The sequence below is a fragment of the Ictidomys tridecemlineatus genome, chromosome 1 (assembly GCF_052094955.1).
Source record: "Ictidomys tridecemlineatus isolate mIctTri1 chromosome 1, mIctTri1.hap1, whole genome shotgun sequence".
Taxonomy (NCBI): Eukaryota; Metazoa; Chordata; class Mammalia; order Rodentia; family Sciuridae; genus Ictidomys; species Ictidomys tridecemlineatus.
In genome coordinates, this window is record NC_135477.1 from 188,277,599 (window position 1) to 188,290,259 (window position 12,661).

At 38.9% G+C, this 12,661-nt stretch overlaps 2 protein-coding genes across 2 annotated transcripts in view; both read left to right on the forward strand.

Moving 5' to 3' along the window:
* LOC101976603 (uncharacterized) overlaps positions 1–11,834 on the forward strand; it is a 115,321-nt gene extending 103,487 nt beyond the window's left edge. Inside the window, 1 exon segment of the mRNA XM_078023072.1 lies at positions 261–11,834. Coding sequence (XP_077879198.1) covers positions 261–2,271 — 2,011 coding nt within the window. The 3' untranslated portion in view covers positions 2,272–11,834.
* LOC101976881 (uncharacterized) overlaps positions 1–12,661 on the forward strand; it is a 58,577-nt gene that overhangs the window by 14,103 nt on the left and 31,813 nt on the right. The gene's annotated exons all lie outside the window — the stretch shown is intronic.

Below are 12,661 nucleotides of genomic sequence, written 5' to 3' on the forward strand. Positions count from 1 at the left end.
AAAATAAATGAAGAAACATTTTGCTGATACACAAGGGCTTTTTTTTTAAATGCAGTTGCCATTTTTTTGGTAACTTTTCATTTTTCCTTGGATTTATTAGTTTTGTTTTCTGAATTTTGAAAAGGCTGCAGACTAAGAATTCATCCCCAGACTATTTGAAAAATTCGTATTTACTTTAAAAAAGGATATTCCTACTAGAGTAAGTCCATGTGAAAGCAGGTGTGTAGACACATCTTCTTGTTACTTTTTTATTTTAATAGCCACATCATACCATCTGAGAATGAGGAGAGTAGAAGGAAGCCATCTGAACTTAAACAGAAGAGAAAATCTTTAACTTCTCTCACAAGTATTCAAAGACAAGTAGCAGTGCACACCGTAAGTGGACCTTATAAATGTTTGACTTGCGGAAAAGAGTTCAGTTGTTCCAGGTCTTTTCGAAAACATGGACAATCTCACACAGGAGAGAAACCATATGGATGTGAACAATGTGGGAAAGCCTTCTCTTGTTACTTTTTCCTTCAGACACATGAACGAACTCATACTGGAGAGAAGCCCTATGAATGTAAACAATGTGGGAAAGCCTTCACTAGTTCCTCTTACCTTCCAATACATGAAAGAACCCATACAGGAGAGAAGCCCTATGAATGTAAACAATGTGGGAAAGCCTTCATAAGTTCTGCTTACCTTCAAATACATAAACGGATTCATACAGGAGAGAAGCCCTATGAATGTAAACAATGTGGGAAAGCATTTAATAAGTACAGTAATCTACACACACACGAACAAACTCATACAGGAGAGAAGCCCTATCAGTGTAAACAGTGTGGGAAAGCCTTCACTAGTTCCAATTACCTTCTATTACATGAAAGAACTCATACAGGAGAGAAGCCCTATCACTGTAAACAATGTGGGAAAGCCTTTACCAAGTCCAGTCACCTCCACACACATGAGCGAACTCATACTGGAGAGAAGCCCTATCAATGTAAACAATGTGGGAAAGCCTTTGCTACATCCACTCACCTCCACACACATGAACGAACTCATACTGGAGAGAAGCCGTATCAGTGTAAACAGTGTGGTAAAACCTTCACTAGTTCCAATTACCTTCCAGTACACGAACGAACTCACACTGGAGAGAAGCCTTATGAATGCAAGGAGTGTGGTAAAGTTTTCATTAGTTCTGCTTACCTTCAAATACATGAGCGAACTCATACTGGAGAGAAGCCCTATCAATGTAAACAGTGTGGCAAAGCCTTCAATACAGTTGGTCATCTTCATAAACATGAACGAACTCATTCTGGGGAGAAACCCTTTGAGTGTAAACAATGTGGAAAATCCTTTACTAGTTCTTCTTACCTTCAAATACATCAACGAATTCATACTGGAGAGAAGCCCTATGAATGTAAACAATGTGGGAAAGCCTTCACTACATCCAGTCACCTCCACAAACATCACCGAAGTCATACTGGTGAGAAGCCCTATCAATGTATACAGTGTGGGAAAGCCTTCACTAATTCCACTCACCTTCATGCACATGAGCGAACTCATACTGGAGAGAAGCCCTATCAATGTAAACAATGTGGGAAAGCCTTCATTAGTTCTGCTAACCTTCAAACACATGAACAAACTCATACTGGAGAGAGGCCTTACCAATGTAAGGAATGTGGGAAAGCCTTCAGTAGTTCTGCTTACCTTCAAATACATGAACGAACTCATACTGGAGAGAAGCCCTATGAATGTAAACAATGTGAGAAAACCTTCATTAGTTCTGCTTACCTTCAAAAACATGAACGAATTCACACTGGAGAGAAGCCCTATGAGTGTAAACAGTGTGGGAAAGCCTACACAACATCTAGTCACCTTCACACACATAAACGGACACATACTGGAGAGAGGCCCTATGAATGTAAACAGTGTGGAAAAGCCTTTGCTAGGTCCACTCACCTTCATACACATGAACGGACTCATACAGGAGAGAAACCCTATCAGTGTAAACACTGTGGAAAAGCTTTCACTAAGTCCAGCAACCTTCACATACATGAACAAACTCATACTGGATAGAAGTTCTGTGAATATAAACAGTGTGGTGAAACCTTCAGTTATTCATCTGCATAGACAACGAATGAACTCATACTGAAGAGAAGTCCTACAAATGAAACTGGTAAAACCTTCAATAGGCCCATTCACCTCCAAAAATATGAACAAATTCATAAGGGAAAGAAGCCCTGTGTTTGTAAAGCATTAACTCATACTAGACGGAAACCCTATTAGAGGAAAGAATGGAAAATGCCTTACATTATTAGTTCCCATTGTACGCATGAAAAAATTTGTGCTGGAGAAAAGGCATTGAATGAAAAAAAAAGTAGCAAATCATTTAATATTTCTAGTCACCTTCAATGACAAGAAAGGACTCACACTACAACAAATCTGAATGAGTATATGTAAGTTCTTAGTTGCCTTCAGAACCATTTTGCTTGCTCTGGCAAATAAACCTCCTGAATGTGTGGACATTCCATTTTCCTTCCTATGCATGAAAGTACTCATAATGGAGAAAAAGCCTTGAATGTGAAAAAGATCTGATTTCCCAGTTTTTTTGAAGACAAAAGACAAAAAAACAAACAAACAAACAAACAAAAAACCAGTGAAAACCCTATGCAAGTAATGGTTCTTATAATGACATCTGGTGTTCCAGTTTTCTTCATGTTACTCAACCTTTTATTGCTGTGTCAAAACACGAGAAATTCAAGTTACAGGGGAGAAGATTTCCTTTGGCTCACAGATCACAGGTTTCAGTTCATCTTGGGGTGGCTCTTTGGTTTGGTCCGAGATGACTTAGTACACATTGTTGGAAGAGCAGAGCAGAGCTGCATATGTAATGGCAGCAGGGAAAAGAGAGAGTGGAGGAAGAGGGCACCAGCAGCCAGATACCCAGTGACTGTTTCTGTTTAAGGTTACTGTTTTCATAAGTTGTCTAAGTGCAATGGTTAAAAAAAAAAATTAGGCATAAATAAATGTGACACATGCTTATGAATTATGTGATTTATAAGTCTCATATATATGTATATTTATGTATCATAATATATTTCATTTATTTCTGAGTTAAAATACTGAATGTTTAACTGTTATCATGAGGTTGAAATTTATCCATTCTGGTTTTTTGTTTGTTTGTTTGTTTGGTTTGTTTTAATTTTGTGTTAACAAAAAAGATTTGAATCTGGCGCTGGGGCTGTAGCTCAACAGTAGCACACTTGCCTGGCATGTGTGAGACACTAGATTTGATTATGAGCACCATAAATAAATAAAATTATAAAGGTTTACAACAACTACTTAAAATGTTTCTCTTTTTTAAAAACATATTGAATCTATTATTACTTGTGTCTGTTTTCACTTTAAAAATTGTTATGGGAGCGCATAGGGTCCTAGAATTACATATTCTTAAATTTTTGGTATAAAACAAACTTTTAAAGTTTTGCTAATTTCATAGGTTTTCACTACAAGTGAGAGTTGCTGAGACTTAGAATTTTTAATTGATGTGTATGATTTTCTATACAAATTGTATGAGCATATAAAATTGTGTTGATGCAACTATTAGAAATATGAATGATTTTAAAAAATTCAAAGATTTTATGACATGGATATAAAAATAAAAAAGCAGAAGGAAAAGAGTGAGGTGAGAGGTCTAAAGGAAATATGTAACTATGAGCATGTTCTTATAAGATCTATTGCATTTGATGAAGACAGGTTTGTTTGTTTGTTTGTTTGTTTTTAAGAAAATTGGGTGGTAGAATCAGATTTTCTCTTAAAGTAGAACCATGGATTGGGGCTGGAGCTGGAGCGCAGTGGGAAAGCCCTGGCCTGGCACCTGTGAGGCTCCACCATGTGTCCTCAGCACCACATAAAAATAGATAAAGATACTTTGTATTCATCTGCAACTAAATAGATACTAAAAAAAAGAAAATTAAAAACGTTGGATGGTGGATTATTCCTGAATGAGCTGTGGGCACTACGGGGCAGATCTGCTGGATTAAGCAAGTTATAGATCCAAATAAGTCATAAAACTTTAGAGGAAATTTCGAAGTATTCATGCAACATGAATTTTGTAAAAGGAATTTTCTTAGTAGCCATGTTGACTCTAAATTAGAGGAAATTATATCTAGATTTTTCTAAAAATTTGAGGATTAATATTTTATATAAATCAGAATGTAATTCACTATACTAAAAATCACATAAGTTTTCTAGACCTAGTGTTAGGGGGAAAAAAGGATGGAAGATGTTTTTTAATTTGTATTTTTTTAAATTTCTGAAAGCTTTTTTTTTTTTTTTTTTTTTTTTTTTAATATTCAACCATGTCCTGGACAGCAGTTTTACAGTTTAGAGTAATATTTTCCTTCAATATAATCTGATTTTTCTTAATGTGTCTGTATAGTTCAGGGTAACTGGACAACTTTATTCGTTTTGTTGTTGTTGTTGTTGTTGTTGTCTTGCTTTTTGTTTTTATACCAGGATTGAACTCTGGGGCACGTGGCCACTGAGCCACGTTCCTGGCCCTATTTTGTATTTTATATAGAGGTAGGTCTCACTGAGTTGCTTAATGCCTTGCCCTTGATGAAGCTGGCTTTGAACTCATGAAACTCCCGCCTCAGCCTCCTGAGCCACTGGTATTACAGGTGTTGCCATCACGTCTGGCCAACTTTGCTTCAATTTTTTCTAAGAGTCACATATGCCCTGTTCAATACAATGATTTTCTTATATAACTCATAAACTTGGGCACAAATTCTTCTAGTATCTAATCAAGTTTAAATTACTTCATGTGATTCAGCTTTGAGGTTATCAGTGGGCTTCTTGTAAAGAAAATCGCCCATATTGCAGGAAGTGTTTCTGTACCTTTTGTAATTGTCCTAGGAAAACAAAGCTTTTATTTTCTTTCAAAATAATATCTTGTTTGCTTTATTATTTTAATTTCTATTATTTAGCAATATGAGTCTTGAAATACTTAAATTTAGGGTTTTATTTTCTTTTGCATTTATTTTCTTTTAAAAATTTTCAGTTGTTACTGCCTTTGAATGAATATGATTTCTCAATGGTTAGTGTTTTAATTACATTTTAAAACTGTTTCAACATCTTTGGCAGGACTTCCCCAGAATCCAAGTTCTAAATTAAGATTTTTTTTTTAATTTAAATTTGGGACATTGCTGAGACTCCTAGATCTTCTCAAATGTTTATTTTACAAAAAAGGAAATATTAAGCTAATCAGGCTAATTTGATGTGTTGAATTGTATATGAACATTTTCAAATTATATAGTAATCATAAATCCTTTAAAAGTCATATTGATATGGATATGGTGTCAATGTGAGTATGTTGGAGAGTGCCTGGAGTTTCTAAATGACTGTTGGTCCTGGACTGATATTATCAGCCATGACTGTGATTATCTGGAAATGATACATACAAAGGAAATAATTGAATTGTATCCTAATTATGAAATTTCATCCAATTTTTAACTATATATGTTCTAAGTCATTGTTATAAATAAAGTTGTTATTTTGCTTTGTCTCTATATATAAACTTTGAAATCAGATTCATGGAAATGATTGACAAGTATGCTTTCATACAGGTTTCTGATCATCTTAAGACTCATGGCCTGAAAAAATATTTTCATTACTTTAATAAAGAAACTGAGTAACTAAAATTTTTACATTAGAAAACAGAACAAGAATTAATTATATGACACCAAATTAACTGATCATTGTATGTATATGAGTTTTATGTTAAACATTATTCTTTATGTAAATGTGTTTGTTTTCAAGATTTAGGAAAACATTTTCTCAGGCTGTCTGGAATCTGCAGCAATTTTCTGAGTGCTGTGATCTGGGTGTGGAGTAGGCATGTCTCTAAAGATCCTAGTTTGGCCTCTTGGTCCCAGTGTCATGACATGGGAGGTGCTAAAACCTTTAGAGGTCCCAGTGTCATGATATGGGAGGTGGTGATACCTTTACTAGTTAGAGGTGCTTAGACACTCGGTGTTGTGCCCTTGGAAGGATTAGGCCTTCCGTGAGGGACCCTGATTCATGCTCATGACGGGATTGGTACAGGAGCTAGAGCCTGGCTCCCCCCCCCCCCTCATCTGGCTTCCTGGTTGGTGAGGTGACCTGTTTCCCACAGAGCTCCCAACATTGCCATTTACCAGGGTGCAATGTAGCCCACATGGCTGGGCCAGAGCAAGCAGCATGCTCTCAAACTCTCTCAACTGTGAACTAATAAACTTCTCTGACATGTGGAGAGTGAATGGAGAACATGGTGCCAAGGAGGAGGCTCCTCAATCAGACTACCTGAGGGTGGGAGGCAACTTTGCATTAGGGACCAGGCAGAGGTTACAAGAGTCTGGAGATGCAGGTAGAAAAATCCTGGTGTGTTCCAAGAAGATGGTTATAGGTGGCCCTGGGGAGGGCTCAGAAGATGAGCAGACCAGGTCCAAGACCTTAGAGTTTGGAGGAGGGGAGGAGAGCAGATGGTGATGGGAGTGAGGGCTCTGCTGGAAACTGAGCCAAAGACCCCCTGGTTTCACCATGGCAGAGAACCGCCTGCATTGTGCCCATGGCCTGAGACACTAAGACATCAAAGGAGAGGTCAGAGCAGGAAAGCATTCTGGCCACAGCCTTGGCACCATTTGTTGTGTTTACTGTGAGATGCAGGAACAAAGGAAAGCAGAGCAGAGTCTGAGCTGAGCTCTCGCTCCACATGTGGTCCCACCATCATCAGCCACTGATGTTCTGCCACCAAGAACCCTGACCAGAACTCAGCAATGCCAGCAACTTGCTTCTGGACCTGAGAAATGGACCTGAACAAACCTTTTCTTCCTGTAAAGTAACCTTGCATGCAACATTTTATTATAGCATCCAGAACAGCAGCTATGATTGTGAACAAAAGTGGAAATGTTTACTTTTCCACCATACTTGTTACTCCAAAACTCAAAAGCTAAAAACAAATTCAAAGTATTCTTACTTTTTTGGCAATGCAGTTACTTACAAGAGAATTTCCTCTTTGTAACAGGGTAAAATTGAAAACAATTATTTTAAAGAAATTTTCAGTGGGATGTCATTTAAATTATTTATAGATACAGAGGACAAGACTAAAATCTGTCTTGGTATATAGCTTTTTAGGCTGAATTTTGTTTTTCTTTTCATGATGCTGGGGATCAAACCCAGGACCTTTTTGTGAGGCAAGCACTCTACCAACTAAGCTATATCGCTAGCCAGTCTGAAAATATTTTTTTTCAAGACCAATCTGATATGTAAGTATTCTCCAAGCTTCTATGCAAATGATCTGGTAAAACTTGATAAAACTAATTTTGCAAACAAATTGGGTTTTTCTCTGAATATTCTGTGTATACTGGCTTGATGGTATAGAGAAAATTATTTCCAAAGAAAAACTATAACACCCCTTGTGATTAGTGACACTACTCATTGTTTTCAAATTTATAATACATGTGTATAGATTTGCCTGGATCTGAAATTTTTCTCATCCCCTCTAATGTAGCTACACAAGTCTCACTTTGTCCCCTGGGTTCTTTCTGTTCATGTAGGTTGCCTTGAATCAGAACAACTGTACTAACTGAACTGTTATCCTCCTTTTGTTTTTATTCTATATTTTTCCTTAAAAACTTTGTACCTGTTTTCTACCAAACTTCTGCAGAAGTTCAGCTGCTAACAGCATAATGCTAGCCAGGTTCCTTCAGTTTCTCACCAGTGTCCATCAGAGAGACAAGATTGAATGCAACCTTGGTCTCCAGGAAAGCAGCCTGAACCACTCTTTTCAGGTCCCTTGCTGTGCCGGTGTGGCTTGGATCTAGACACTGAGTCCTAGTTGACAATCACTTGTCTCTGAAATAGGACCAGACCAATCACTGGGCAGGTCCATCCTGGCACTGGGAGACAACCAGAGCCAGAGACAACATGGGTGAATGACAAGGATCTTACAGAAAGATCTTCATCAAAGGTGGAGGTAGAAATGCTGTCTGCTTAAGATGGAGTCACTTGTCTCAACCCCTGCAAAAATAAATAATGTCAGGAGGCTATGAAAGAAGGAATCCCATGCACTTATGTCTGATAATAACTGTCAACGAGAGACTGTCAGGACCACAACCTTGCACAAACCCTGCTGCAAACACCTGCATTTATATATCATCAATGTATCTGGAAATGATAAGAGATCAAAAAAAAAAAAGGCATTTGGGCTTCTTTCTTGCATCTCAGCATCATCTCTTCATTTTTAAAACGCCTCTTGATTTGAAAGTTATTCTTCTCTTTCCTTTACCTCATATAATCATGTCTTTTTCAAAGCTCAGAGCCCCAGGGACCATCATAGGGATGATATTCGAGAGGGTTAAATCTCATTAATCACTATGAGAAAGGAAGCAGTATTAACTCCTTACATTAGTGAGAAACTGAGTGTTAACAAAGTGACCATTGTCTCTCAGATAGGATGTGGGATAGGAATTTCTTAAATTTTTTTTTAAATGTTGATGGACCTTTATTTTATTCATTTATTTATATGTGGTGCTGAGGATTGAAACTGAGGACCTCACAAATGCTAGACAACTGCTCTCTACCACTGAGCTCTCTACCACTGAGCCACAACTCCAGCCCCAGGATATGAATCTTGAGCCCGAAATTCCAAAGTCTTGAACTAATTCCTACGTCTACTATCCTTAGTAATAACAGGGCAAGCAAACAACAGCAACAGCAGAGGCTGTGGCTCTAGTCAAAAGAATTTGTGTGTAGAGCAGTTTGTATAGCTCAATTACTGAAAGGAAAAACTCCCAATAACCATTTCTTACAAGAAGGAGAACACCACCAACCTCCTAGGTTTCCTTCTTATATCCCCTTCCAAGTTACTTTTCTGTCCTCCCCAAAAGTATACATTTTCTAACTTTTGAGTGAACATTGCTTCTTTTTAAACATTCGAATGAAATCATACAAAATATTCTTTCGTTTGTTTATTATGCCTATTTTATATATATTTTGAGTATGATTGCTGTATTATATTCCATTTAAAGATATATAATGCATTTTGTTTATTTTATGATATTCATTCTTTGTTGTTTCCTGTTTGGAGAAGTGCCAAGTAATGTTGCTGTGAGATGTCCTTGGCATGGTGAACCTGTTGAGGCATTTCTGCTGCTCACGTAGCTGAGTGGAACCACTGGTGCACAGTGTGGGGGTCCTTCTCTGGGACACACTGCCCAGGATCTGTGAAGAGGGTTGTAGCAGCATGAGTACAGCAGTGCGTTAGGGTTCCCCTTGCCCTTTGTCCTCACAGCATTTATATTGTCAGTGGATTTCACATTAGCCATTGCGTAATGGCATTACATGCTAGTTGGAATTTGGATTCTACTCAAGAGTAATGTAGAACATGTTTTCATCATTCTTGGCCATTGTTTCTTTTAATGAAGCACCTAGTCTAATTTTTGCCCATTTTCCCCTACGAGTTGTTTATGTTTTTCTTACTGTTTTTTAATTTCTTATTTAGAGAGCAGGGGTACATGTTCCATATGCTCTTCAGGTCTGATTTGGAATCGATATCCTGGTATCAATATCCTTGATATCCTGGGCCCTGCTCCACCATCCTCACTTGGGCCCATGTTCTTCTCCACTTTCCCATGGGAGAACACTCGTTTAGAGAAGGGAACTATAAATATGGGATAGAGAAGGAGAAGCAAGATTTAAATCACGAGAGAATAAGAAAAAAGAGGTCAAAGGCAACCCTTCTAAAGGCTAGTTCATCCATCCTCCTAACAATATTCCCAGAGGCTACTGACAGGAGCAGGAGGGTCCATGAGTTCCCCGGGTTCTTCTTGTGCCCTAGCAAAAGAAAGAACAGAACTGGGTTTCTAGTGTCTACTTTCATGGAAACCTGAAACTAAGATGAGCATGTACACCCTGGTATAGACAGGGCTGCAGGAGATGAAGCTGTAGGCGCCTCCTGTACAAACTAGAGTGGGTTGCTACATGGGTATCATGTGACCATAAGTGAGGACCACTTTTCTCCATTGAGAACCCACTGTGCTCTGATTCCCTAAAAAGAGTGAGGCTCTGATGAGACAGATTGCCAGAGCTCTTCCAGGTTCCATAACTGTGAAATAAATGTCTGCTGTTTATAAATCTTGTAGGATACAGCACTTGGTTTCAGCAGCCAGAGTGAACTGAGACCAAAGTGATACCTCAGCACTTGTGCCATTGAGAAGTGAGTCACTGAGCACTTGGTGTCATGAGCCACTGGGGAGGCTGCCTACCATAGAGCCTACAAAGACACATGGGTCAGATTCAAACTACAGGGAGATGCATTGGAAATTTTATTGCTAGATTATGACAATATCTGTATTTCATCTAATTTCAACCTACATCTCACTGATGCAGAAAGGAGAATAAAACCCAGAAGGGAAGTGATCTGTCAAAGATCACACAGTTGGAACCAGGGTGGTTAATTTATTCCCTGCTTCCTTCCACTGTCTTGAAATTCTTTATCTCTAACATTGTGAGTTGTCTAGTGTAACACCAAACCGTGAGATTTAAATTTCATCTAATAATAGACACTTGAATTCCCTAGGAAGTCATTCACACTGTGGTCCCCTTCATACACGCTTAAGAAATTCACTCAGACCAAGCCTCATTAGTGGCTCATAGGGAGGGCCACCCAGTTACAGCTCTGGGTGGCTCTCAGCATGGTTGCTGTGGAGAATCCAGTGGGCACTCACAGGTTTGTTTTCTGTCTTTGCTGGGGATGGCTTCAAGAACTCAAGTGTTATGAGGCTCTTCATGCTGACTTTGAATACTGGTAAGTGCTGTTGATACACAGCTAACAAAACACTTTGAAGATACTAATTGTTTTTTCGTCCTCTGTTCCACACACATCAGATTTTATTTTGAATTTTTTTTTCACCGTGTCCTTCATATACACAAATAGGAAATGTTGAGCCTAACTTGTTTGAATCCTGATCCTCATCCTCTTGTGGCTCATGGTGTTGTCACTAATTCTGTGTGCCTCTTGATCCTCTCCAGTGTGAAGCAAGTCTTCCATGAACCTGTAAAAGATCTGCATGGTATGACCTTCCAGCCAGGCACAAGGAGACTTTGGTAGACTGGCTGGAACCATCGATTATGGTTTGGATGTGAGGTGTTGTTAAGGTCTGTAAACAAGTCAAAATAACACCTGGCATTTTGCCAGGGGAATGTTAGAGTTCCTAAACAAGTCTGGATAGTGCCTGGCAAAATGCCAGAGGGAGTGGTTTGAGAAGTAACAAAAGCAAGCCATTAAGTGTGGAGATTCCTTATTGGTTGACTGATGTATCTAGTTTATGCTAATTAAGATAAGCTGTGCAAAATGTATAAATACCTCTGTTGTCCTACGATAAACGGCTCCTACTCCTGCTGTATCAAAGTACAGAAGTTATTCGTCCCGTCCCCCCCCCCTTATTTTGCTGCAGCCGCACTGCGGCAAGGTGTCCCCCAAAAGCTCACATGTAAGAAAATGCCAGAAGGTTTGGAGGAGGAATTAACTTAGTGAATTATTCCCTGATGGGATTAATTAGTGACTGGAGGTAGGTGGGGTGTGGCTGGAGAAAGTGGTTCAATGGAGACATGGCTATGGGGGATATATTTTATATCTGAAGGGTGGAGTCTCTCTTTACTTTCTGATTATCATGTAAACTGCTTCCCTCTGCCACACTCTTCCACCATGATGTACTTCCTCACCTCGGGCCCCAAGGAATGGAGCTGGTCTTCTATGGACTAAGACCTCTGAAATCATGAGCCCACAAATAAATTTTCTTCCTATACAACTGTTTTGGTTTGTTCCTTTTGGCCCCGCAGTGAAAAAGCTGACTAAAACACCAATATAGGACCATCTTCAATTCCTTCCTTTGCTCACACAGGGGCTTCATCACCGTCCCGTGTTCACCAGACCAGCACTTCAGTGGATGAAGTGATAGTAGCAACTGCCACCTTGTTACAGTGTAGATGTTAGGTGTGTCCTCCCAATGCTCATGTGTGACAGTACAAGAAAGTTTAGAGGTGAAATGAGTGGGTTTCTGAGAGCCTTCACCCAATCAGCAAATTAATCCCTGATAGGGATTAATGGGTGGTAACTATAGGCTGGTAAACTGTGGCTGGAGGAGTTGGGTCATGGGAGACATGGTTTTGAGTATGTATTTGTTGAGCTGAGGCTTAGTTTCTCTTTGCTTTGTGATCATGCCTTGACCTGATTTTCTCCATTCTTCCACCATGATGTTCTGCCTTACTTTGAGCGCCAAGGAATGTAACCAGCCGTCTATGGATTGAGACTTCTAAAACAACGAGCCCCCAACTTTTTCTCCTTTAAAGTTGTTACCACATCTTTTGGTCACAGCAGCAAAAAACCTGACTAAAGCTCACCTATTTTCCATATGATGGGATTGTCATTGTTGCTGTCTGACCATCAGTGTGCTCTTGTGAAATGTATATTGGTACAGGACAAACTTCTTTTGAGTTTTTAAATGCACAAAATAGAATAAGACTTGACAAGCAGGGAGCAAAGTGCCTGGCTTTATGGGAAGGGCTGCTGGATGTATTATGGATAGGTATACTTATATTTTCTATACTTCCTTTAAAAAGTTCTCTGCCTAATAGC